Raw genomic sequence first — 27,950 nt, forward strand, 5'->3', positions numbered from 1 at the left:
TAGTTGCCTACTTAGTGCATTAAATGCATTATAAATTTTAGAATCCCATATCCTGATGCTTTGTGTCACAACAAAGGCAAGCATTTGTGACCAAGTTTCATCTCTACCATCTTCATGAGACAAATCAGCAAAGAGAGTAGTATCAATATAAAATAGTCCACCCAGGGTATTGTAATACTGACCACTATTGTGTGGACAGGCAGTGACCAAGTGCTGTAAGTTGACTGCAGTTGATAGCCTTTGCCAGGGGCGCTCAGACTACAGCCCACAGGCCACATCTGGCCCATGAAGATGACTCATCCAGCCCGCTCATTTTAACCAGGCACAACATAATTTCATTTTTAACATCATGATTCTGGCAAAACCACCATGTTCTGGCCTGCGAGATTTTATATCATGTTGGGTGAGAAATGATTGGGCAACACAGGCCTATGCCAATGTGTTAACACTAGAAAATTCTAGATTTAAAGTTATATTTTAAATGCTAGTTTGAAATATACCATTTTAACAATCTGTTAATAATTCTTCATAGTTTACTTTTCCATCTTATGCTTGTGAAAGTTTTGAAGGCACTAAGGAGGAATCCTTTAATTTGTGGTGTTTTACAAGTCCCATTTTTTCTGATATAGCTATATTAGTTTGTGTTGCAAAATGACAGTGATTTAATGCACATAAAAAAGTATGAGTAGAAAAAAGTGGTTGCTTGATTTTGGTGATCATAACTGTTACCTCTGTTCCCCTTTTGAAGAGTGGTATTTCTATGTGACAATGTTTTTGTCTTTATGGTGTAATTTATAAATATTTCTGCATTAATGATGTCCTTAGCCTTAGAAGCATTTATTGTTGCAGTTGATTTCCTTAAGCACTGAATTAAATGTGCTAAAGCTAAAGGATGTTTTTAGTTGTTAAAGAGGTGTGCTTGTGCACCAGCTTTTCTCACCACACCCACAATACAGTAACTGATTGTCAGTGTTACTTGTATATAAGTAGGGCATTTTAAAAAAAGAGTTTTCATATTTATGTAGATGATTTATCAATTAAAAGTTTATTTAAAATTCAACCAAGTGTTACATTTTATATAGATACCATTGGTTTGAATGTTAATTGTTATCACTATGAATGTTGTTTGTAGTATAGGTTGTCCCTTAACCTTTTAAGTCATCAGGGAGTTGAGACATCACTTTTACTTAGGGCCATCATTATCTTTCCAATCCATCTATGGCATCAGGTACCCATTACTAACAGCTGCGCCACATGGGAATCAAACCATCACACCTCTCAGTTTGGATGCCAGTCTTCTAACTACTCAGCTATCTGCTTCCTTGTTGGTGGTTGTAGGCTATGACTTTCTAGGACGTAACAAATGCAGGCACACCTAGCAATGAAAATTTTCTAGTGTGAGCTTACACTCTCGAAACTTGCAGTATTTTAAGTGACCTTTCAGTTTGCACATACAGACTAAAAAGATTGAAGGCTACATGTTGCTAAGGAGAAATGGAAGAGAAAAATCTAGCTTAGACTACCATTTGCTCTTTCCTACAATAAGTCTTTCATTCTTGATCAAAAATAAGGACTTCTTTGAAATCTCTATCTATACTGTTCACGACACATATGAAAGATTGTTGGCAAATACAACCTACCTGCCTCGAAGGAACTGACATTGTACCATGTTCAGATAGTGAAAGAGAAAAGACAGATAAAGGGCCGGAGTCATGAATGATGTCTGTAATAATTTCCCATAAACTTAAAAATTGTAAGGATTGTATGTCTATGCTGTGAGAATCCTGCTTGATTTTTGTTGTCATTGACTCACTCAATGTGTCTACAAACAAATCAGATCAATGTCACCATGCACACGCAAAAATTACTGCTCTCTCGGTTGGTTTGTTAGAAGGCGATTTCGCACAATGTGCAAGGAGCACAGAATCAGCCCTGCGAACTACTAGAAAGTGCGACCTGAGAAAAGATCCTGAACCCACAGCCTCTCGCTGGAGTGGTAATAAGCGAGTATTTAAAAACCGTTACACGCTCTTGGTCAGATGGTTGGTTTATTTAGCAGGAAAGTGCTTCCACCTTGCGGCCATTTCGCACTATGAGGAAGAGGGAGGAAAACCGGAGAAAACCCCCGAAGCCCAGCCCTCTGGACAGGTCATACACATAGTGTCACAAGACGAGATCTGAATTCTGAGCTGCTCACTGTAGTGGTGACAAGCTACATTATATGGCGGTCAACCAGCTACATACTCTCGCTCTCCTAATATCTACATACGTGTTTAGTTTATCCCTAAATGTTTAGATTCTTAATCTGTATACCCTCGAAAACAAAATGGCCGTGCCAACAGGCTTTGGAAACTGGCAAGAAGCTTTAGATAATCTCCTGCACGAGGGCAAACGCTGCTGCTTATCCAGTGAATTTCAGCAGATTAAATGTGATGAAGATCGGGTGAAATTTATAATCAACAAAAAATTATTACTGTGAGGTTTATGAAATCTCATACTGACATCTTTTTAATGTCGTCTGCTGCGATATATGAACGAAAGCGCAATCTGTAATACGTTTAAGGTTATAACTTATTAAAATTGTTATTATAAGTGAAATAGATCTTAAAATTACGGGGGTCACATGGTAAATAATGTAGTGAAATTGTAGTATTTTGATCCATTTCTTTGATACTTCCATACATAATCCATCAATGGAATATTTAGTTTAGTCCTTGTTACTTCTCGAGAAGCATAGGGGTGCAACATCTCGCCAGCGGACTTGGTTTTGGGCAGCACCCTTCAGTTGGGCCCATGTGGTTCCGAAGACTTTGCCCCGCTTTCTACTGTTCTTTTCCAAGTCTGCTTTGGTCTCCAACTCTTCTCTTCCCCTGAGGATTCAGTCAAGTGCCTACTTGACAACGGTGTCAGCTGGTTTGCGCAGGGTGTGCCCTATCCAGCCCATTTGTGGGTTTTGATGTCTTGGCTAGTGACATTCTGGTTGGTTCTTTTGCACAGGCTGCTGTTGGAGATCTTCTCAGTCCATCTTATTCCCAGAATATGGCGTAGGCATCAGTTGGTAAAGGTCTGGAGCTTGTTGAATGGTGTTTGTCACTCTCCAGGTTTCAGAAGCACACAGTGTAGTACTGCCTTCACATTGGTGTTGAAGATGCAGGTCTAACTGCAGAAGGATAATGTTCAGAGCTCCAGATTGGGTTTAGGCTGTTGAAAAGCATGCCTAGCCTTGCTGATGGTGCTTTTGATGTCATCGTCCACTCCACCATCCTTGTTGACAGTGCTCCCCAGATACGTGAAGCGGTCTTTTCCAGGATGTTCTGTCCTTGAAGTTGGATTGGGAGTTCCTGCTTGTTGATTCTCGTCACTATCAATGAAATATAGGGATTTTTTTTTTTTTACCTGAGACTTGACTAAATAGACTACTGACAACTCTCCGCAATTTAGTTTTTTTAAAATATCAACAGAGTAGATTGTAGTAGATTGTTGTTGAAAAGAGTTTTGCATGATTATGACACCATATAAATCAGACTGCAGGAAATAATTATTTAAATAGTCTCATGCTCTATGTTGGCCCCATAATATATAATAATCTTCTAATCATTTGCTGAACAGCACAATGGCCTGTCCAAGCACCAGTACATGATAAGATATGCTTCTTATTCATTAAAGTTATGTGTAACCAAGGCTGTTAACTATTATTTTTTTAATGAGAGTGATGATAGTTTGTGTACCTAATAACATATATAAGCAATTTATATTAAAACATTCAGTAGATTTTCTTTAAAAAAAAATTATCTCGGTATGAGTTTAAAAAAAAAAAATTCAATACAGCTAGCAGTAATACAGTACACCCAACATTATGTACATTAAAGCATAATTTTCAACCACAGTGTCTTGCTATGTGTGGGAATATGCTGCTTTCAAATGCTAGCAGCTGATTTTATTACTCCACAGAAATGTCAGCTGGCTAAAATTCTACTTTAGGGAGTGTTGCTCACAGTTTCACACAAAGTCTGGAGAGAAAGCAGCACAGCACAGAAGTCTTGGAAATAAACTTTTTCAGGAGAAGAAATATCAGGCAGCACTTTTACACTACACCAAGGTATTATCAAGAATCAACTTACATCTAGTAAACAATGAAAATTTTTCTGGCAATGTTACATTGGCAATTATGTTCTTTTAACAAGGTAGAAAAGTTTATTTTTTTATACTTTAATATTATTATGTAGATTTGACTATTATTACTTTATTTTTCTTTTCTCAAATATGAATGCAGTGTGCTTCTTTTTACTGACGTACTGCAGGTGTAGGTATTAAAAGACACAGTATAGTAAGTAAATCCACATTTAAAAAAAAAACTGGTTATGCCACTTAACAGAGTGTACAGTTTGCTCCAAGTTCGATGAATGACTTGGCTCTTGCCTATGGTAACCGGTCAGCAGTTCTGTTTCATCAACTGCAGTACCAGGTAGCTATACCATGGTTTACACTTTTTTAGTCAAAGTTTTTAATTGTACAGAGATAACATTAGGTTTTTATCTGCCTTCTTAAGCTGGGAATTGCATATTTGTATGTTTTGAAATACCTAAATTTCTGAACTTACTTTGCTCTATGTTCATGCCTTATAGATACTTTAATGTATATATTGGCAGTAAATGATTTTGGGTAGTAGCAGGCTGGTCATATGATATAATCATATGGCCATACCCACCACCTGCCCACAACTGAATCCTTTAAATTACTCCTAACACCCTTTCCCACAAAGTCCTTTTTTACACCCTTTCCTTGCTCGTCTTTCTTTTGCAATGTCATGTTACTCTCAGTTCTTGTTCTTGTTATTTGGTTTCTAGTTTTAAAGTTAATACTTGATGTCAATCTCATCAGGAATGTTTGACAGACATAACACGAGCAATGGAAGCTAGATTTCCAACAGAGTCCATACACAAGCTGCACATACGCAGATGCAGGTGTTTTCTGAAGCTAGGTCGTACTATAGATGCTAGAGCAGGTGAGCTCTGTTTCTGTTTCTTTACAAAGAAGGAACTTAACTACGAGAAGTAAGTTCAATATTTATATAAAGGAAAGTGTTGAAAGAAAGAGCCATAATAATTCCTAAAGAATTGTATTTTGGCTAAAAATATGTAAAATATGCAAGGATTTATCCATATAATCAATTCTAATAAACAGTTAACAAAGTGACCAGGGTTACCTGGTAGGGTATTGGTTAAAACACTACCTTAATTGTCACCACTGCAGTGAGAGGCCATAGGTTCAGATCTTGTCTTGGGACACTGTATGTAACATCTGTTCACATGGCTTTCTGTCAGGGTTTTTTCCTGGATAGTCTGTTTTTTTCTTTTTATTTCAGAGAGAAGTATAAAACTTACCTAACTGATATTTTCTATGGCTGAAATAATTATGTAATTTTATTAGTAATTTTTGTTTCAATGAGCATTTTAGATATTTTTCTTTAATTTTATTTTGTTTTTGTTTCTTCTGTTATTGTCATGTAAGACATTTTGTTTTCTGTTATTTCACATGTGTTTAAAAAATATTTTTAAAATCTGGTTTCAGAAATGGACATTTTGCATCTTTTAGCTGATAAAGCTGACAGCAAAGAAACAAAAGGTGATCAATACTGACATATGAAATGTTGATTTGCTTTAGTCTAGTGGGTTGCAACATTTGTTTCTAATGATTGAGTAAACCTGCAAGATAGTATTAGAATCGTGATGAATGCACCTTTTCTGTTCTTAAGATACATACCTGCAAACATCACCAGGTACAGAAAGAAGTAAAAAATGCGAGGTCATGTTTGTAAACTAAAATACCTTATTAACCTTTTTAGCATTGCATAAAAGTATAAGTATTACAATGACCGGCAAATAATTGAAGATTGTGAGGATGACAAGGGGTGATGTCTGTTTTTTTTTAATTATTGCTGCTCTCAGGTAAACATTAGACGAAGAAATGTATACATTTTTGGAGAGGAGAAAGCTTGAAATTCGCAATAAAAGTAATGAAATGCACCTTTACTGTGCTTCCCCAGCAAAGCTACGATTGTGCCTCATCATGCTTTAAGGGTTGAGTAGTAATATTAAAAAGTTCTTGCTCTCCCATTGGTTGAAGTCTATACAACATAAATGTATCAGTGTGCGCACCTAACATCTGGTGTTCTTTAATCATACATTCTTTATTAAAAATATCACAAGGAATTTTGTAGCATTATGACGTTACTGGTAATGATGTGCTGAAGGTGTGCCATCACAGTGCACATTTTGCAGTCTTTAAAACAATTGTTTACAGTTTGTATTGTCTTTTTTAACCAGTGTTTGATACCTACATAAGCTTAATTTCAATGGTGCATTTGATTTGTAAAATTATAAAAATTATTTAAATGAGAAAAAATCCAGAAAAAGCATTTCTAAATGTATATTTCTTTTAAGAAAGCCTTGTCAGTGTAGTAAATGAAAACATTCATGAAAGAAAACCTGTTGAGCTCTGGAAAACATTTTGGAAGCTGTGATAGTTGACTTTATTTTATGTTTAGTTGACCTTGACCAGACACTAACCCTGAGTCATTAGAGAAAATTATGCAGTATTCATATGTTACAGTAAAATTCTTGATTGAGACTCATGAAAGAATACTTATGTTTATTGTTTTACATTTTTTTCTGTTACCAGTTGTCCAAAATATATAGAAACTTGTGTAAGTGAGGTAACTGCTTTTTTTTTCTTTTTTTGCAGAAATCATTTCACAAGAATTAAAAAAACTAGAAAAAGATTTGTAAGTTTATCGAATTCATTATTTTCAGTGGTTCTTAACCTTTTTTGAGGTACCGATCAACAAGTTTCATATGCACATTCACTGAACCCTTCTTAAGTTTCATATGCACATTCACTGAACCCTTCTTTAGTGTCATCACGAAATAGCAGGTGTGTCTTGACCTCCATGGCGGAGGCTCTGCCGAACCCCTGAGACCGAACTCACCGAACCCCTAGGGTTCGATTGAACCAGGTTAAGAACCACTGCATTAGATCATTGATCTATTCAATCTTAGATATACTCATGGCTGCTAAATTTCTTGTTCCTTGTGACAAAATAGTTTAAACCATAAGGAGTCTGCTGAGATGTTTTTGTGGAGGTTTATTAGCTTTGCCTACTTTGGTTCATTTATATTTTCAGGACAATAGTGCGTGAAATATTTCTTGTTATTTTGCTTCATTTTTGTGCTCCTTTCAGGTGAATTTAAGATTCATGAGACCTTGCAGATACTGAATACTTCTAGTGTAAACTTGTATTTCTGCTAAGCAGTCTGTGACACATGCAGAATTCTTCATCTTCTGTTTTTTTATAGGATAGATGCAGATACGCAGCTGATTGTAAATACCCAGGCACATTGTGAATTTGACCTGAGTGTGTCACATGAACAAAATGACATTCTTGTCCAAGCATCCTCTGCAATTTGCCTGAAAATGTCATCTTCTCAGGGCAGATTTCTTGAGGTCTGTGTTGCAGTTTTACTTTTTTTTTTAATGTGCAATATATTATCAGAGACATTTGATTTCTAAATATCATTTTCAAAAAATCGACATATTAGAACACAAAAATGACAGATGCCTTTTAGAAAGAGAGACACAGCAGAGATATTAGAGGAGGCAGAAAGAAAGTGTAACTTCCTTGAAGATGTCTGTAAAGATGGCACAATAGTAATCCAGCAGATTCCACTGTGCCTGTTTTTATGATGAAAAAAATGGTGCAGGATCAAACTAAACATATTTCTGTTATGCTTTTTGTATCAGGCAAAGTATGACATAAGTGCAGGAGATACCCTGATTGTTGAGCGACCATTTGCTGCAGTTTTGTTACCAGATCATTACAGTACCCATTGTCATAATTGTTTTGTGAGACTACCTGTTAATCCTATTGGGTAAGAGCTTGTTACTGTCTTGGTGGATTGGTTTATGAATTTTTTTTTAAGCTATTGCCATTTTAAATTTCTTTAGTTTGGGTATGCAGCTTTCTTTCAGCATTTCAAACATTTGCCATCTTTGGATACTGCACACGTGGTATAAATGCATGAACTACTTAAACATGTGTTATACATGTGCATGAAGAGACACATGTGCATGTAAATTCAGTTACAATTATGAACACAGATATGCATGAATGCCTACACTTGTGCGCACATCATGTACACGGAAGCGTGTTAGATCATTTTAGACCTGTCAGAAGTAAAAATCCAAGCTGACATAAGCCCACAAAGCTTTCTGTAGAGTTTTTGAAGCTGTTTATGTTTTTTGCTGTTGTTGTCATAATTCACAATCTCTTTATTTACATGCTGCTGCAGATGTCAGCGGTGCAGCCATGTACTATTCTGCCATGAAGACTGCAGAGATGTGTCCTGGAGGACATTTCACAGTGTGGAGTGCCCATACCTGGACATCTTGCATTCAGTATGCATTGGAACTAAGATCTGTTATTTATAGTTGTCTGTATGCTCACATTTTCAGACTTCGTTTTAACATTGGATCAGAATAATCAAACTTCTTTTTTCATTACAATATTTTAATCTTGGCCTGTGAATTCCACTTTTAAGTGTGGAGTTATGATTATCTATTAATGTGTCCTGTGCAAGATATACATTTTTTATGAGTAAAGTACAACTAATGAGCACCTCATATCACAACTTATGAAAAGTTATCACCTTTTTTGCCATCTGAATCAATCAGTGGTTGCCATGGAAACTATCTCCCTTTGTCAACATGATCTCACTTGCTCCCCTTGTGATGTTTATTTTTTCCATTGGCAATATTTTTGAAAATGCACTAGAACATTTGCTGGTGAGGCCCGGGTTGGCAAGTGGCATACTGGCTGGCAACTAGTGTACCACAGAGTCATTAGTGTAGTGATATTGAATGTACTATAGTGTGAACAAGGGAATTTGGAGAATATTTGTAACTTTGTTGATCTTTCAGTCACTGTTCATCTGCATGGGAAGTTTTTTTTTGGTTGTGTATTTACCCATGAAGAAATAAGAATTTGATTATCATTGTCAGTTTTGTGTCCACTTTCAGGTCAACCTTATATCCTATTTTTGTTATTTTTTCACTGAATGCTTTGTGCTGGAAAACAGATTTTGGATACAGAATGGAGATGAAACAGAATGTCTAGTCTTGTACTCAGTGAAAGCACTGTTTGTGTCTTACTGTGGATGCTGATAAAGGAATGAAACTTTCATTTCAGGTTTTTGCTGTCTTTATTCGTGCTTTTTCTGCTAGCTGTCCCCAAGAAAATATGTGTGCATCTTTTATTGCAGGTAGGCATTGCACATCTTGCCTTACGCATTGTTGTAACAGCTGGATTACGCTTTCTTCTCGGTAAGTCACATTAGATCTTCAGGGTTTCCATGTTGTGTGCCACAATATATTTAATGCTCTTAGAAAGAAAAAATAAAATTCTCCTACCCACTCAAAAAAATTCTTCCTGTTGATATTATTATATGAAAAAACTTATTGTAGGTGAATTATAAAAACCCATCTTGTGTGTAAGATTTTGTGATATTTACAGTAAAAAATATTCTGAATGTAGATTTTTTCTTACAGAATTTCTTCAAGATGAAAAACAGAGAAGTGGTCGAGTCCCTGGTTTAACACCTGAAGGCCGTTACGAGCGAAATTACCTGACAGTGTTTGATTTAATGACTCATACTGATGACATGATGCTGGATGATCTGTTTCAATACTCCTTAGTGAGTTATGGGAAGAGAACTTAGATACCAAGATAATGTTTATCAAAAAATTGAAAAGTTGATTTGCATTTGTGACTGTGTGTGTGCATGTGTAGCACATGCAAATTGATTACAAATAATTGCATACTAATGTTTTAGTATTGCTAATGAGTATGTTTTTTTTTTCTTTTTATTAGACAGCAGCATTGTTGCTTGGAATACTAGTTCATTCAGGGTGGCTAGATTCTTCTTCCACATCACCTTCACAGCTGGACACACATAATGGCATCCTCCATGGTTGGGAGGAGAAATTTACAAGATTTTTGAAGTTTATAAAGGATGAAGAAGCAGAAGATGAACAAGATGAAGAAGAGGCCCAAGCTGGCATTGTTGTTGGTGGCCTATTGCTAAGACATATTCAACAGCTTGTGTGTAATGCACATGCAATCACAACTTTGCAGACAACACAGGCTGACAAAGAAAATGCTGTACAGTTACAGAGTCAGGTGCGAATTGCTACAGCAATATACCCGACAGCCAGTCTGATGAATCACTCCTGTGATCCAACCATCATATCTAGGTAGGCTTCTTTAAAGATTCAATATTCTTTATTAATCTGTGACTATATGTGTGGTTGTGCTTGTATTTTGTGTGTCTGCCTATCTCTGATGCTTGCAGACAGATGTGAGTTTATTCTTTATTTTCTTTGTTTACAACAGTTGTTGAAACTACTATTAAAGAACTACTAGAGTGAAAACTTCTTTTAGCACATTACAAGATGTGATTTCTAAAATCAGAACATGTAACCTTCCATTTGCAAAATATTAACCTTCAAAAATAGTCGTTCTTATGTTTGTATAAAAATAGGTAAATTTGATAGTGATGCCATGATGAAACGTGTGTATACCTAATTTATATAATGTGATTTAACACTTCAGTCTTTCCCATAGGGCTGTTTTGACATAATGTATTTATGTTCTAACATAGGTTTGACTTCTTTCTCTGCATGTCACTGCTTAAATGTTTGTATCAAGCTTTCCCTTATGCTGTCACCCTGACATCCTGTTGTTACTCCAGTTTTTCACTTCTGTAGGTCTTTACATATTTACATTCAGGCCCTTATATACAATGATTTTTTTCATTTTTATGGACATTGTACACATTATTATTGTGCACAAAAGTTTTTACTTCTTCCAGTTTTCATAAGGATATTTTGGTTGTCAAGAGCATTAAGGACATTTCAGCAGGAGGAGAAATCTTCAACTGCTATGGTGAGTGGTTATGAAATATTATGTGCTGTTGGATCGTGAGGTGATCTGGAGAGTAATATAATTGCTATAGTTCATGAGACTTGTAAAGCATATTGATTCATGAAAATAGTTCAAGGCACTGGAGAGTGATTGAAAGCTATTTTAAAGAGGTGAATCTTCACTAGCCACTCGAACCCACTTAAAGAGGCATTGTGGTGAAGCAGCAAGGGAAGAGTATTGCAAGCAGAGGGACCAGTGCTGGAAAAGGCTTGCTGACCAGCAGATTACAATATAGTATGGGGAATGTGGAGTTGGAGCAAATCAGCCACTGAACAAAGTGGGCAGGAGGGAGTCTGGAGGGTGAGACAAGAAGAAAGCTAATCAGGAGTACAGATATTGGAGACATATACAGCAACAACAGTCTAGTTTGTTAGTGATAGGGTCAGTGATAGTCAGCCAGTGAAGAATGTGTAGTGGTGGCTGGGGAGGTGGTGGTGGTGGGAGTGGGGGAGTTGACATGATCAGTCTCATGCACCAGACAGGTAGCAGTGTTCTGAAAGATTCTGGATGGTTTGATGCAATGGATATCATCCATCTGAAGGGGGGTAATAGCCTGGTGGTTAGAGCACAATACTGATGTGGCATGACTTACTTCCCTAGCTGTTCAATGGGTGTCTCACGCCCTACAGGGTTGGGGAGGGAAACATAGGAAGGATGAACAGATGGGCACTACCTTGACAAAAGATGGCTGCAAGATAAGTTAAGTCTCTAACTTCCCAATCCCCAGTGACTGAAAGGCAGTGAAACTATCTTTACCTTGCGTCCATAGGAAGGAAACAATAATTATGAGAATTATATACTCAGTGGTCAATAGCAGATTAATTATTGCAGATGTTGAACAACAGCTTTTTGCGTAAGATGACAGTGCACTGCTGAGACAGAACACAGATCTAGGTCTCATGTAATTGGAAAGATCTCTTGGCCTATTTATTATTGTAAGTACTGTAATGGAAATGCATAGTATTAGTTTTTGTAACCGTGGCAGGTCCTCACTGGAAACGCATGAAGCTGAAAGAGCGACAAGAAATACTCAAGACACAGTATTTTTTTGACTGCCAGTGTGAGCCCTGCTTAAAGGAGGAAGATGGAATGAAAATCTGGGATGTAAGTATAACAGGAAAATAATAAAGTTGAAAAATCTATTGATTAAATTGTTTTTTTTGGTAGAAGTTCAGTACAGGTCAAGAGCAACAAGTATGTGCACATGAGCATGTCCTTATGTGTAAATGAATGTGTTGGTGCATTTGTGCTCATATATGTGTATTTGTGCATGTGTGTGTGAGCTTCAGCTGAAAAAATCACTTTACACTTGTTTACTCTTTATATTTTAGACTGTCCTGTGTCAGACCTGTGGAAATTCAATGTCAGTCCAGCAGAAGGCAGATGTGTGTTCTAATTGTCATGTCACTTGTGATGTGGCAGCTATGCTGTCTGAGCTGCAGGTGGGAGACAAACACTTCACAGAAGGCATTCAGCGCATGGAGTTTGATGACCATCAGCGTAAGATCTTGTCATTTAGTCCCTTCGTGTTTTTTGATTGTCTTATTTTACAGATAAATTCATAACAAAAACTTACCAGTCTTGCGTTTTGTCTTATGATTATTTGTATAGTTTCTAATTGTGCCTTAAAAAAAAAATCTTGAATTTAAAGAACATTTTGCTATCTTTTTCAGGTGCTATGTCTAGTTTGGAAGCATGTCTTAAAATTCGTGAAAAACTGTTAACCCCAGATCACCATGACCTTGGACAAGTGCATGATGCGATGGCTCAATGTTTTGCCATGACAGGTAAGACAGGCAGTTGAGCTGACAGGGACTGCAGTGATGACATGCTCATCAACACTTAATGTTTCTCTGTAAAGAGTTAAAACATTGCCACTAAATGGCTTGAACTAAGGGAGCTAATACTTCACTTTTTTTTTTCATGGGAGATTTAATTTGGCAGCAAGCCCTTGTGTAAGTGTGTCAGAGTTTTTGTCATAGAGTCAGTTCTTTTGTTTCTTTCTCTTTGTAATTTCATTGTCATTTTTAGTTATTTTTAATCAATATAAACACAGAACTTATTTGTAAACTTCATAACTTTTTTTTTTGTTTGTGCATTTCTGCAACAAATGGTAGTGACTATGGAATTATTTCTGTTGATTGCTCATTCGATCCAGGGAAAACAAAAATCTGTTTCGACATGCATTGTTTAATCTGCTTAAATGTTGGTAAAATTTTAGATGTAAATAAACACATTTTCTACTAACAAAATCATGTTCTATACAATTCTCTTAGCACTTAAGTGTCAGTCCATTTTGCCATTGCAAATGTGTACACCTCAAGCAGAGTCCTTTTATCTTTTAAATAATTCAGGAGTTCAAGGTGATCGGTAGTCACAAATCAGTCACTAAATATATATATATCCATAATTACTGTTAAAGTTGTGTGTATATCTCAAGTGACAATTTAATGGCATGTTTTTAAACTTTTATTTTTTCTTTAGTGGGGGTTTGTGTAATGATGCTTTTATACAACAAGTCTTTCTGTTTCTGACCATTCTTAGGTCAATATGGGCTAGCAGCAGACCACTTGTCACTCAGTGTGACATCAGCAGAAGCCATGTTTGGTGTGAGCAGCCTGGAGGTTGCGAGAGAACTCCACAAGATGGCAGAGGTGCAGGTCAGTGCTGGACGACCTGCAGAGGCCTTGACCTCAGCTACTCGAGCATTGCAGCTGGCCAGGACCCACTATGTTGAGTCCAGCGATTGGGTGCAAGAACTGTTGTGCTTTCAGATGGCCTTGAGCAAGCTCCTGGCCAAGTAGATGTCCATGGTAGAGGGGAAAGGAAAGATGAATATGGAGGCAGTGGGCTTGGACTTGATGGGACAGTTTATGGCATTGTGACATGATTGAACATATAAATAAATGTGAAAATAAGTTTGAGGTTGGAGTGTGTTGATGTGAACATTCATTTTAAAAAAATGAAAAAAGTGTCCTTTCCTCAGTCTATTTTTCTTGCTATAGAGTAAGGTTAGTTGTAGTAAAACAACAAAAACTAGGCCATGTATTCGTCAGTTACTCCACGTCCCATAGAAGAAGAGGTCACCATGAAGAATAAAGTTATAGATACACTTTAGTTAAATCATTTCTGAAAAATGGTTGTAAATTCCTTATTTGCCTTGGCTTAATTCCCAAGGATTATCTGCATAAAGAATTAGCAAATGTAACAGTACTACATGTATAAGAGTTATTTGGCTTTTGTATGTGGTGGCACCTCTTACAATACACATGAATCATGCCGTCATACATTTGTGAACTAGGAGTCTGTATTTTGTTCTGAAATATATTTGTAAATGATCAAGCAAATGATTCTGAAGGCAGTTCTCAGAAAGAAACATAAAATCTGACAATGACAACATAGATTTGCTGTTTACTATCAGCAAGCCTATCATCACGTTAAATAATTGTTAACAAAGGCTGGCACACATAGGCCTACATTACAATAATGTCCTTGGAGGACAGTCTTCAACAATGTGTTGTGCCAGGTCGCATGACCAAAGAAGAATCTGATTGCCCCAGACCCAAAAGATGAATCGATCACCGATGACACAAGTAGCTGTTAACATCAAATATTACCAAAGGTTCCATTGTTCGAACAATATAGATGTGCATTCTCAGCTGCCATATCTGCCACCTACCCGCTATTGAATCCCTTAAACGTACACTGAACACACACCTCTTTCGTAAACGTTACTCCTAACAACATTTCAAATAATCGCTAGTCCTTCCCAGATCATCTTCCTGATACTTCATTCTTGTTATTTGTTTCCCCTGTGTTTCTGTATTTGTTTGTATTAATCATTAGTGTTGTTTATTCTTTTGTAGTTCATATGTTATTCATTTGTTTTCCTGTCCGTCATAGCTGTCCATGTCTTGTTCATATTCTTAGGCCTGAGAATGCTCCTTAGGAGTGTGAGTATGCGCTTTACAAATGTTGCATTTATTATTAGTAAGGACCAACATAGCCGCAGGAAGAGCAGACGAATCAAGAGCTCTCGTATTGAAGGAGGTTTAAAAGTCCACTTTTGCAGGACAGCGCTCCGTCGCATGCTCCGATTCCTTTGTTTTGTTTACAATTTATTTCATTGAAAGAGGTAAGTTGATAACGTAACAAAAATAACTAACAGGTTGATATTTTCGTATTCATTGTTATTCACGACATAATACTTAAGAAGTCATGGGGAACATATTCCATAGAGTACCTGTCACTATTGACTAACACTTTCTACTACTACACACACAGTCACCACATGGCCAAAAGTTCTCCTCAAAACTAAGAAAGAGGCAGAGAATCTGGGACAAACACGAATGTCAACCAGCTTTAAAAAATGTCAAACCATGGATGTGTATGATACAAGTTCGTGGTCAAACTGCCGTGGGATGACGACGTCACGCGCAAAGCATTGTGGGGGTATCCATTTCTGTAGACAACGCGGTGGTTGCTATGATTGCGGCGATCGTTCAGTTGCTCAGTTCCGTAGGTTGCATTGGTGTGATAACTGATATATTCTTAGTTGCTGGCACGGCAAGTACTTAAAAAAAAACTACCAACCGTAGGGAATGAGACACAAAAAGTTGAAGATATCGCTATAAGCGTCGATGAATTATCTGATATTTTACTACATAGCATACTTTCATCCAGTTTTCTGTTACATTGTTAAGACATGTATGGTTTTGATTTTTTTAAGGTAGCGCTATGCAACCTTTTAAATTTTACTGAAACGTTTGACCAGAAATTGTCCATTATCATCCAAAATCGGATTTTCTGCTGGAAGATAGGGGGAGAGTAGGAACATTTCATTTGTAAATGTTCATGTTCAGTTTATGTAAAAAACTATTTATAATTACAATATACTTGAATATTACGATGGTAATGTTTCAGGTTTGTAAACATCTGTACACATCAGACTGAGATGATTGGAAATTTGGAATAGACTTCACTGATGGTGTTATAGCACTAGAGACACCAGAGTTGAAAGAGAGGCTCTTGCGTGCAGCTTTCCAGTCAGCTGACAATCAGTCTGAAAGAACATATTAACTGTTAAGTGAATAAGTGTAATCAAACTTTAACCCTAGGAAAACAGAAAGATATGTCTGTTTTGGAGAGTGAGGTACAGGCCCCATGTATTATCAACATAAAGAGTGAACTGATAACTGTAGAGGAAGCACAAGAAGACTTAAGTGCTAATGTAACGCTGAAAACAGAATGTTCATCCTGCTTTGATTCATGCATGACAAATTGCTCACAAATCACTCCAAAGAAATGTGAGAACAGCACTGATAGAGAGTGCCATAGCATAAAAATCAAACATTGCTGCCAATATGCAACATAAAAACTGGAAACTTGTTGTTAAATTAAAGACTGAGATAGATTGGCCTGTTCAGTATGTTAATGGGGAGCATATTAAGACATGTCAGCAGAACTTCCAAAACGTTACTTATGAAGTAAAGACAGAGAATGGTCTACAAGGCAGTGAAAATTCAGCAGGGCTGCTTGCTTTTGAAGGTCACTCTAGTCAAGAAATAGGTATTCCAGCAAATACAGTACAGATTGAAGAATACAGTGAGCACATGGAAATGGTGACTGCAGAGGCAGGCAAGATAAGGTGCAGCAGGAAGTGCAGGGAACAGCACAGAAAGAAGACTCGCTGATCCCCAGTGGTGGAGAAAAGCGTCATCAGTGCAGTGTATGTAATGCTGCTTTTAGGTTCTTATCCAGGCTAAAAATGCACTTGCTGACCCATAGTGATGTTAAAACTCACAAGTGCAGCATATGTAAAGCTGTCTTCAAACGACCAGACCATGTGAAGCAGCACATGCATGTCCACAGTGAGAGTGACGAGAAACCTCATCAGTGCAGCGTGTGTAAAGCAGGTTTTAAACGCTCAGACAACTTAAAACAGCACATGCTAGTTCACAGTGCATCGCTGAAAGAGCACTTGCTAACTCCTAGTGGTAGTGAAAAGCGTCATAAGTGCAGTGTCTGTAAAGCTTCTTTCACTTACCCATCCTATTTGAAAATCCACATGCAAATCCACAGCGGTATAAGACCTCACCAGTGCAGCGTGTGTGGATCTTCTTTCAGATACTTAAGTGCCTTAAAAGAGCATGTGCTGATCCACAGTGGTGAGAAACCTCACCAGTGCAGTGTTTGTCAGGCTGCTTTCAGGTGCTCATCCAACTTAAGAAGGCACATGGTGATCCATAGTGATGTCAGGCCTCACCAATGCAGCTTGTGTGAGGCTGCTTTTAAAGAATTGCCCACATTAAAACGCCACATGCTAGTTCACAGTGACAGCGATGTGAAACCGCATCAGTGCAGTGAGTGTGATGCTGCTTTTAGGTGCTCATCTGATCTAAAAAAGCATATGATGGTCCACAGTGATGTTAGGCCTCACGAGTGCAGTGTGTGTGATGCTGCTTTTAGACACTTGTACAATTTAAAAAAACACATGATGATGCACAGTGACATTAGACCTCACCAATGTATTGTATGTAATGCTACTTTTAGGCGCCCAGCCAATTTGATCAAGCACATGCGGGTCCACAACAAGAGTGATGTGAAACCTCATCAGTGCAGTGTGTGTGAAGCCTCTTTTAGATCCTTATCTGATTTACGAAAGCATATGTTGAGCCACAGCGATATTAAGCCTCATCATTGCAGTTTGTGTAACTCTGCTTTTAAACACTCCTACAATTTAAAACGACACCTGCTGATCCACAGTGAGAGTAATGTCAAACCTCACCAGTGCAATGTGTGTAAAGCAGCTTTTAGGTTTTCGTCCAAATTAAAAGCACACATGCTGACCCACAGTGATGTGAAACTTCACCAGTGCAGCATATGCAAAGCTGTCTTCAAAAGGTCAGATCATGTGAAACAGCACATGCATGTCCACAGCGAGAGTAACGAGAAACCTCATCAGTGCAGTGTGTGTAAAGCTGGTTTTAAGCGCTCAGACAATTTAAAACAGCACATGTTAGTCCACAGTAATGTTTAAACTCCACCAATGCAGTATGCTTACTGCTCACTGTTGCACAGAAGTATCTCAAGTTTATTTACAGATAAATTCTGCCTTCCAGCGCATTGAATATGAGGAATGACACAAAATTAACTGGCTTTGCCGCTACTTTACCTAATGGGCTGACTCTTGTTGACTGCCCAAGAGGAAGATGACACCAGACTTGGGAGACTGATTTGCAACAATATGGACTCCTACTATAGACAGGAGATTGATAAATTTGTTGTATGGTGTGATGATAATTATTTAAGAGTTGAATGTTTAGAAAACTGAAAGAAACGATTGTATATCTTATGAAGGACAGGGTTATTTTTGATGAAATACTTATTAAAGGAGAAGTAAGAAGAGTGGAGAGTTTCAAATATTTAGACATGACTGTTGATGATCAAGTTGGAAAGCTCATGTAAATAAAGTTAGGAAAGTGCATAGATGCCTTAAATCTTTTTAGTATTGAGAGGTAAAGCTATTAATGGCTTCGGCCTTTTATTATTCTACCATTTCAAATGGCATATTTGTTGACATTGAGGCCTCACCAGTGTATCATGTAGCCGCCCGGTGGCGCAATGGTTAGCGCCTGTCACCAATACAGTGAAGGTTGACTGTCCTGGGTTCAGCTGTCATCTTGGGCACACTATTCTTTCTCTGCATTACATGGTTTACATCTGTTTACATGGTTGGCTGCCTTGCCATGATATAGCCTTAGCTGCTGGCTTGGTGTAAAACACCAATTGCCCCCTCACTCTTCAGGTCTAGCATGTAGTTTTATTGCAAAATTGCTATGAGGTATCTCATCCGCATTCTGACATTCAGCTGTCTAGTTGGTTGCTATTGTTCTCCATTCATAATATCTGAACATTTCATTCATTTTTTTTAACCAGTAATGGCTTATCTATGCTGATCAGCCCCCTACTCCCTATCTGTGGGGTTGGGGTGTGTGGAAAGGAGATTGGATAGGTGCTGCAGCTAAGCTCCCTCTTATGTGGTGGTAAAAGCAAGCCCTGCCTGTTATGCCTTTATGTTAGCCAGCCTATATTTCCTCTGTCTATTTGGCAGCAGGTCTTCATGAAAGAAGGTACCCTTAAGTATAGTCTTGGAGTATCAGCCAGGTTATATGACCAAACCAGACAGGATTGCACTATTCTAGTGCTGCCAGAAAAAGTTATTGATGTCCACTTAATGCGTCCATAGATCAGGATGGAACTAGCAGGGGTAGCAAGGGCCCATTAAAGCAAAATCTTTTTCACCAAGTTCGCTCTTCTTAGTATATTTGTTGTACAACAGAACATTGTGCAAAATACTTTAATAATCTCAAATTGAAGTTGAAGATTGTTCTACCACTGACAGAATTAAGGTTAACATCATATCCTTGCAACTAATAGTTTTCTGTTTTCATATCCTTTATGAAACTGCTGAATAGTGTTTTTGGCATTCTTCATGCATTAAAGAATTTAGGAGTGAATTCGAGATAATTAAAAAAAAAATCTTTTTCATCTTGAACAATTTAATCTAATGATCCAACTTCTTTGTTTGGGGATAATAAAATCACATGTCCTGAAAAAAAAGCCTGGATCCTAGTGTTATTCCAGCAATTTTCTTAAGAACTACAGATGTAGTTTCTAGAATGTTGTTCCATCATTTGACAAGTTTCTGCCAATCTTGATCAGTCTATAGTCTTTCTGACAAGAAACTTTTTGATCATGCTGGTAGCCCTATAGGCACATTGTTTCCAGGCTAGAAGTTAGTTAAGATATACATGTTGCAACTTAGGATTGATCATTTCATTATCAGTTAATATGGATTCATATATTTATTATGAATATATATATATATTCTCACACACTTTTTATTTTATTTTATTTCTCTTGTAATGCCTCTTCACAAAGTTTTATATACATTAATATGATAGTTATGGATAATAATAACTGTGAGGGTTAATAAAAATATGCACTGTTGCAGTTTTTCAAACAGAAAAAAATGGCAGGTGCTTACAATGATATTTGAACCCTGCCAGTGCACTGTTTGTTGTATGTGGTGCATGCCCGTGAGTGTGCATGTGTTTGTGTGTGTGTGTATACATGTGTGTGTGTTGGTGCACGTTTTCTGTTTAGTATAGGTAAATCAAGTTTGATACACAGAACTCTCAGGCTATTGATAAATACAATGTGTACATATTATGCATATATATATCTATGCTATGCAAAAATCACAAGGTTTTATTGCCCAGTCATGCAGTAATTATCACAAGTTATTTTTAACTGGAAATGACTTTTGTGAGGATTATGTTGAGATTTAAAAGTTGAATCATGTTTATAATTTCTACAATCCAGTGTACCTGGTTTCTCCTGTGTTATTCTGTCGCCCACTCTTGAAGCTGTGTTTTGTTTGTTTGTTTGTTTTTGTAGTGTGTGTCAACTTTTGATTTATCGCTTTATGTGCGTCAAGCAAGAAACAGTCAAACTCTTGTACTTTTGATGTCCTCAGCAGCTCTTTAGGCAACGGGTATTTGGGGTTTGAGGGAAGCCACTTGTTTTTTCCCCTTATTCGCTTAACAGCCTTAACTCATCAGTACGAATTCAACAGGTAGGTCACCTGTGGGAGTAATGGCGTCACACAGGTATCAGACTAGCTAGGAAATAGTTTTGTGAACAGCTAACAAACGTCATCCAAGTAATCCAAGGGGCGTCCCCTGCCAAGCACACTCACAAATAATATGTACATACTATAGTTTACAATAAAAATTAATAGATAATGAGGTTTAGGGTTTAAAATAATATACAGTTCATATTTCAGCCATTCCTGGCTAGTCTTTAGAGAAACTGTCGCCCTAAAACCTCTCACAAAAATCGCTGTCTGCTTCTTTGGCTTCAAGTCCTGCAGTCACTTGTCCACGCAATGGTCGTCTTAAAGAGCACTGATGTCCACCTGCATTCTTCGATCTACTTCTGAGGGGTCTTTGATCGAGTACCTGCAAAATAAAAGGTACAAAATAACAGGTATGGATCAGCGATGTGGGATCAAAGACAATTTCTTCCCCTTACACCTTACAGATGGATCTTTCAAACTATCATACAAGTCCTGTAGAAACTTCAGTTCCTTTCTCTGCCAGGCGTCAGTGCAAAGGTTCGAAGCTGTTACCCTCCCCTCTGAAACTATTTCCGAGCTTACTCTGATAAAAACACAGACACTTCTTTTCACTAACAAAGCAGCATAACGTGGACAAACCACTTTTTTTTTTAGGTACACACCTCGTTCAGACTACTCCTACAATAAATATGTTGAGCAAAGTGCCAGAGGGCCAAGTGTTCCAAACAGTTTGTCCCGGCTAATAATAACACTTTTGTCCCAACAGACAACATGCCACCTGTTCCATTATCTATATTACATACACATTTTATGTAGTCGCACGACGAGGTCCTTCCCGTGGGAGATCAGAACAGGCAGGTCAAGAAGGATGATGCCGCCAAAGACGACAGCCATGATGACGACGCCGACGTAGCCGATGCTCTGCGCGCTCGGGCGGTTGTCCTCAACACTGATTTTTTTTCGACGAGTACTGGACGTGTTGTCGGGGTCCACGTACAGCTCCTGGAGTTGCAGGCAATCCAGAGAACAGAATAAAGTTTGGCCAGGGGACTGAATTGTACTTGTTTAAGATTTTAGCAAAATGTTCATAAAACATCCGAACCGCGAAGTATCATTTCTTCATTGCATTCAACACCAAGAAACATGTAGACATGAACCATGTTGTAAATATTGTGATGAAGCTCGTGAAGGGGACTCAGCCACCGACATACACAACACCACTTTGATGCACATACAAATATATGCTCGTGCAAATGGTGGCGGCTGCTCACCTTTTGGATTTCTTCTGCTTTTTCATCGTCGGTCTTGACAAGATCCTCGGCTGTGAGGATGACTGGCGGCTGACTACATTCGCAGTAGCAGATGCTGGAGTCCCAGGCGTCTGTTGTGATGTAAATAACTGTTCATTTCGCTGTCGCTACCATTATTTTGTCCTAACCCTAACCTTAGTTCTGATAAGCAGGATGTAATACTTTGAAGGAAAGTAAACCATAAGCCAAACTCTACGAGGTCGAGTTCCTCCCTGACTGTGCAGCGTAAATGTTTCTGCATTGGAAATTAATAATAATAATAATAATATAATTATTATAATGATGATTATGAACATTTATAGAGCTCATCCATCAGACTTCTCACCTCCGCTGGCGCCGGAAGTACAGTTCTCGTCAAGTGGATTGCCGTTGATTGAGTTGGGAGCACTCAGCGCACTCGTCCAACCTGCAAACACACGGAGGAGGCAGTCAACGAAGCGATATCGTGTTGTAAACTCATGTAGGGTGGAGGGGAGGGTGGTCAGCTAGGCGGAAGTACGTGTCCCCCTCGTGAAAGGTGGTCTACAGCAAGGGTGCCTCCACCACGGACAAGATAGACTACCGTAACCCCACCTCACCCAAACTCACCTCCTGTGCAAATCTTCTCGTAGACAGTGGTGCCTGTCTCGTTGACAAAGTATCTGTTCGTCAGAGCGTATTTGTGGTTCTCATTCGTGAAGTACAAGACGCAGTGCTTGGTGGATTCAGTGAAGGAGAAAGCCCAACACTCTTGGTCGTTCTTCATGTTGTCCCGGCACAGCTTGGCGCACGCGCTCTCGTCGTCGGTCGTCGTGCTGTTGACAAGAGCGCTGCTGTCGTCAACCTTGTGGTTGGACCAGGGCTGGAACCAACACTGACCTGCACATCGCGCAACAGAATGCTTGCGGGGTAAAGGCGAGACATCATCATCATCGTCATCGTCAGCTTATACAGCCCCCTGGCCACAGCCTAGCTCACCCCACTTAGCAAACACAAATACAAAAAGAAGGACTAAAATCCTCCCCCTCTGTCATCAACGGCAGACTGTCGCACACACACCACCCGAAAGCTTGGCGTAAAATGATAATCAGCGAAGAATGACCACAAAAAACTAAACTAACAAAAAACAGACAGAAGACAGAAGCTGTAAGACAGTTACCATCATTCAGTTGACAGATGTACTGCAATTCCTCGTTGCAGTCCGCAGGGAACAAAGTGAAGTCTGCTCCGGCTTTGTAGCAAAACTGATTGTCGGGTGACCTCAGTGAGGGCGTGCATCCGTGCCACAGGGTCGTGTTGTCAGATTTTCTGTACAGTCCAGTCCACAATCCCTTTTGCTGCCTATTTTTCACACATACATAAACAAAAAGCAAATGTAAGAAAGGACAGAACAATTTTTTTAAAAATAGAACAAAATCTAAAGATATCCAGAAATAATGTAAAAAAAACCAACAACCAATGAACCAAAACGGGAATAAATAACCAAATAAACAAACTAAAGAAAAAGGAATAACAAAATGAACGGAAAAAATAAAAAAATAAATGAAAGATTAAAAAAATGAACAAAAAAAAAAAACAAAAAAAAAACAAAAAAAAGAAAAAAACAAGAAAGAAGAAATAAATGAACAAAAAACAAGAAAGAAGAAATAAATGAACAAAAAAACAAGAAAAAAATAAATGAAATGAAAAGGGAGAGAAATGTGCGAGGAAAGTTAGGAGAAGAAAGAAGAGACTAGACAGTGCGACAGGTGTGCACATCAAGGTGTGCATATCGTCAGGCAGGTATGTGATGACGAGTACTCACGCCGCTGCTAACTGTCCACCCCACGTCTTCGTGTCGACGTAGCGGACGCTGGCGGTGGTGGTGTTGACGTCAGCCAGGCAGATGAGGACGGCGCTGTAGCTCTCACACATGCTACGTGCAGCGCTCCAGGTGGCAGGTACAGTGTGGAGGTAGTACACCACACGTGTCGACGGCACGCTGCACGACACCGAGCCCATCGCTACCACAAACCAAAGTATGTCAAAGGCTAGAGGTCAGCAACAGCAATTAGGTCAAAGGCTAGTGGTCAGCAACAGCAATTAGGATATAAGAGAGCGGGTTTGTTTTTTTTTTCAAGAGTTTCTATTACCCAACAGAAGTCATACCCGGAAATGACTTCTATTAAAATTCAGTGTCTCCATCTGTTAACTGCTCTGCCATCGACGGTGAGTGGTGCATCTGGTCCAGTCTGAGACAAACATGGCCACGTGTCGAGTGAACCTCGTGTCTGTCACGCGACTTTGGCAATCATTTTTATCCCTTTAGCATCTCATTAGTCTCTACCAAAGGACAAAGACTGAAGTGAGTGGTCCCGTGAAGACTAAGGGACTTCGTGGCTGTCCTTCAAGACTTTCATCAAGTGGAGAAATAAATCTGATGCGAAATAAATGTCTTTACAACTTATTTCCCAGACATATACTAGCTGCACCAGAAATAAAAATAATTAGGTTATAAAATCATTTCCTTGTCTTTAGATCGATTTTTTAAATGACGATCATTGCAGTTTGTTTACACGTCCTCCTCGATGAACCCACTGAGTGGCACCAGTCTGTCAGTATAGCAGGCAGAGAGAATGTTCTCGCACAAAGCCCTCGTGAAGTTGATATCTCACTCTACATCGAGCTTTTGTTTGACTAGACTCAGGGACTGGAAAATTGAGTTCTTCTCTGCTTGAGTACGTGCTGCAACCTGTACAGACATATAAATAACTGTCGTCCTGTCTTATTGATTCATTTAAACGGGTCTCGTACAGGGTGCGAGGTAAAGCGCGGGTATCTTTTAGTAAAATTTCACGTGACCAGGCAACTGGCCACATGGTCTTGGTACAAGCACGTGACCTACCGCTGTACGCTGTACAGTGTACACTGACCGAAACATGGCCGAAACGAATGACATAAGACAGACCATAAAATCGTTAAAGATGTCCAATCAATTGTCAGATCTATTTAACGGAAAACAATAAATCCGGTTCATCTGCAAAACGAGAAGAAAGTTTTGTTTCGGGACACGACTGGCACTCGACAGATGAGCTGCTTATCCCGCTATTCTGGCGTTGATTTATTTTCTAGTTTTATTCTTTGTAACTTTCTAAAACTCATCTAGGAATAGAATTTCAAGAGATGGCTACTCCTGTGGGAAAAGAAGAGAAAGAAAAAAAAAGAGCTTACCTGCGAAGATGACTGCGAGTGTGACCCCTGACATGTCCAGGTGACGGCGTGTGGCCAGGATCATGATGGCGGTCCGTTGAAAAACTGATGGCAAGGGGCAAAACCAACCTGGTGGACATAAGAGGGACAGCTGAGTCGGTCTCTTAAGAATGTACCCCCAAGATGCAAATAAGTGTGTAAGTGAGTAATTATTTTTCTCTTCTGCTGTGATGTTTGTGCACGTTGAGTCATCTTCACCATGAGCATTTCTGGTTTTGGCATTAAAATGTGAAAATGTATTTACAACCGAGCTACCCCCCCCCAAAAAAAAAAAAAAACAAAAACAAACAAACAAAAAAAACAAAAAAAAAACGACCACCACCACTTTCTTGAACACCGATGCGTACCATTTATATGCACCTACACATATATTTTTCCATACACACATGCTACACAATGAGCCTGAGAGAGAGAGCGCAGGAATGTGTGTGTTCTGCACCTCTTTTCCTCCTCAGTTTCAATAATCCTACGACAAGCGTGTTGTGTCACGGAGAGGTCCTTAATGACCATAACTTCCAATGTTGTGTGGGCTAATATTGGTTTGGCTGCTTCTCCTGGCATCGGCTGTAGTCTGGGGCAGGTTGCATGACGAGGTGGCATCAGTACAGAACTGCGGAGTGGATTTGTTTATAGGGAAGAGGACTTAGCTTACTCATGTTAGCCAGCATTTTCAAACATGCAATCGACAGATAATCTGTCCTCTTTATGTTCGTAAAGAGAATCCGAGTTTTCATTTACACACATGTATGTACTTTGTGTCCACCTACTTGTATATTCGTCTTTTGTTGTGAGCATACACCTTAGCTACCAGGTCCAAACTGTAACCCAGACCCCAATGATTACTATTGATGTGTACTTCTAGAACTAGCAAACTAAAGAAAAAAATCTCCAGAACAAACAAACAAATAAAGCAGATTCAAAGTAATGTAAAAGTAAAAAAAAAGCTTTAACAAAAAAAAATGAAACGTACAAATTTAGCAAACTTCCTTCTTTTCACTGTATTGGACGAATGAATGTATGAATGAGGCTCAGTCTCAATCACTCAGTCCCTTCATCATGTATTCGATCATTCTAATCTATGATCTTTCTTGTGTGACAAAGACCCGTACAGAAGGGTGGTGCCGTTAATTATTCAGCAATTCTTGTTTATGGAAGCAATGGACATAAGCAGTTGCACAGCCAGAGAGAAAATGAGACAACCATGCTCTGGCTGGGGGGAGACAGTTTTTTTAGGGGTACGAACGTTTTAACCTACAATCATGATAAAAATAATTATAGGCTTGACACAATCAAAGAAAGTTTGAAAAAGGAAAAGAGAAAACAGAGAACGAGCAAACAATTAAGTGAACTTCTGTTGTAACCATTGACCGAGCGCCACGCGAGTCACACACCGATCTTACTCAAGTCCGATTTCTTGGTGCAAATAACAAGAGCCGCAACGACGACGACGATGATGATGATGATGACATTAATTGCAACCAAATCATCCAGCAGTAGCCGGGACAGCTACAAGGGACCCACGTTACCGATGCAGCATCCTCGTCAACAACAACACAGGATGCTGCGCATTAGCCACGTCTGGAAAATTCTGGACATTTCAAAGCGCCACCTTCAGGAGAATCTATCAACACTTACATATAAGAATAAAAAAAAAAATCCTTACCTGCCTGCAAGTCATCCGTTACCTGGCCAGTGTGTGTGTGTGTGCGCAAGAGGGCGCGGTGGTCGCTGGACTGTGCAAGATGATTGATGAGCGACGTTGACACGGCGGTTGCTATAGAAGCTGACGCTAGACGTCGCTTTCGTGTGGTGGAGACCTACACGGCCAGCCAGCAGGCCAGACACAAGGGCTACACACGCGCACACACACGTGTACACACACAAACACACTCGCACGCACACACACACACAATCACACATTCACCACATGCTCGTGCTCGCAGGTTCCAGACCATTGGTCCTGGACGTTGGACAGTAGCCGCGTGGGGTCGATGGGTCATAATGGGAAAGGAAACATGAAAGAAGGAAAGACCGTCTTTCTCCGCTTCACTGGCGCAGCACCACGTGTTGTCAGCACAGGTTGAGAGACAGGACACATATTTTATTCCTTCCACACTTTGGGTACACCATGGGTGCGGGAACTGAGTATAGTTATTATATATTGTGGCGTAACAATATAGTAAATAAAATATGAACGAGGAAGAACTTAAAATATCTACGTACACCAGACTGCAAAGATGTGAAAACTGTTCGTCAGCACAGTCACCTATATTTCTGACACACTCTTACATATGATTACACAAAGGCACACATAAACAAGGAAGACAAGAAGGTTACACACCCACATCTACACTCCACTAGAGAGAGAGAAGGATGTGTACTTACAGAGTCGAAAAAGCTCGTGAAGAATATCGTTTCTTAGTTTGAAAACACGATAGAGGTACATCCCGATCTTAACAAGATTCTAGTTGGTTGAAGCCTGACAATGGCTAGAGTCATAAGGGGTTAATTTTTCATTCATTTTTCACAGCAAAGAACAAAACGAACAGCGATAGGGTATAAGGCTATGCCACTGATACGACATGCTCGTGTAGCAATACTGACATATATATATCTATAAATATATATATAGAGAGAGAGACTCAGTCAATGAAGAAGTACGAGGAAGACCTCAGCAAAACACAATTACCAAAGAATTTCTAAGAAGTTTTCTTGTGTTTGATGGCCAGGG

The 27,950-nt window shown here is 38.9% G+C and overlaps 3 protein-coding genes across 8 annotated transcripts; 2 read left to right on the plus strand and 1 right to left on the minus strand.

Annotated features, from left to right (window-relative positions):
- Window positions 1-2,110: 2,110 nt before the first annotated feature.
- Window positions 2,111-13,962, plus strand: LOC112559798 (SET and MYND domain-containing protein 4-like). 4 transcript variants are annotated; one of them, XM_025231209.1, is made up of 17 exons: window positions 2,111-2,475; window positions 3,982-4,099; window positions 4,376-4,465; window positions 4,882-5,005; window positions 5,572-5,625; window positions 6,745-6,784; window positions 7,356-7,503; window positions 7,801-7,928; window positions 8,349-8,454; window positions 9,318-9,378; window positions 9,604-9,749; window positions 9,926-10,308; window positions 10,926-10,999; window positions 12,024-12,142; window positions 12,370-12,538; window positions 12,712-12,825; window positions 13,583-13,962. In XM_025231209.1, the coding sequence occupies exons 1-17, from the start codon at window positions 2,327-2,329 to the stop codon at window positions 13,840-13,842; spliced, it is 2,283 nt and encodes a 760-aa protein (XP_025086994.1). In that variant the 5' UTR covers window positions 2,111-2,326; the 3' UTR covers window positions 13,843-13,962. The 4 variants fall into 4 exon arrangements, with proteins under 4 accessions (XP_025086994.1, XP_025086993.1, XP_025086996.1 ...); XM_025231208.1 differs by having other exon boundaries at window positions 2,113-2,475; window positions 3,952-4,099; XM_025231211.1 differs by having other exon boundaries at window positions 2,447-2,563; window positions 3,952-4,099.
- Window positions 13,963-14,964: 1,002 nt separating this feature from the next.
- LOC112559802 (zinc finger protein 728-like) lies at window positions 14,965-20,105 on the plus strand. 2 transcript variants are annotated; one of them, XM_025231223.1, is made up of 2 exons: window positions 14,965-15,173; window positions 15,962-20,105. In XM_025231223.1, exon 2 carries the CDS (start codon window positions 16,806-16,808, stop codon window positions 18,075-18,077), a length of 1,272 nt encoding a protein of 423 aa, XP_025087008.1. In that variant the 5' UTR covers window positions 14,965-15,173; window positions 15,962-16,805; the 3' UTR covers window positions 18,078-20,105. The 2 variants fall into 2 exon arrangements, with proteins under 2 accessions (XP_025087008.1, XP_025087007.1); XM_025231222.1 differs by lacking the exon at window positions 14,965-15,173 and adding an exon at window positions 15,487-15,556.
- On the minus strand, window positions 19,936-27,508 carry LOC112559803. 2 transcript variants are annotated; one of them, XM_025231224.1, is made up of 9 exons: window positions 26,883-27,508; window positions 25,181-25,288; window positions 23,775-23,973; window positions 23,130-23,311; window positions 22,580-22,849; window positions 22,317-22,397; window positions 21,953-22,062; window positions 21,485-21,683; window positions 19,936-21,063 (listed from the first exon to the last, which is right to left on the minus strand). In XM_025231224.1, exons 2-9 carry the CDS (start codon window positions 25,242-25,244, stop codon window positions 21,035-21,037), a joined length of 1,134 nt encoding a protein of 377 aa, XP_025087009.1. In that variant the 5' UTR covers window positions 25,245-25,288; window positions 26,883-27,508; the 3' UTR covers window positions 19,936-21,034. The 2 variants fall into 2 exon arrangements, with proteins under 2 accessions (XP_025087009.1, XP_025087010.1); XM_025231225.1 differs by lacking the exon at window positions 26,883-27,508 and adding an exon at window positions 26,620-26,831.
- Between the last annotated feature and the right edge of the window lie 442 nt (window positions 27,509-27,950).

This window comes from Pomacea canaliculata, linkage group LG3, assembly GCF_003073045.1.
Source record: "Pomacea canaliculata isolate SZHN2017 linkage group LG3, ASM307304v1, whole genome shotgun sequence".
In the NCBI taxonomy this organism is placed as follows: Eukaryota; Metazoa; Mollusca; class Gastropoda; order Architaenioglossa; family Ampullariidae; genus Pomacea; species Pomacea canaliculata.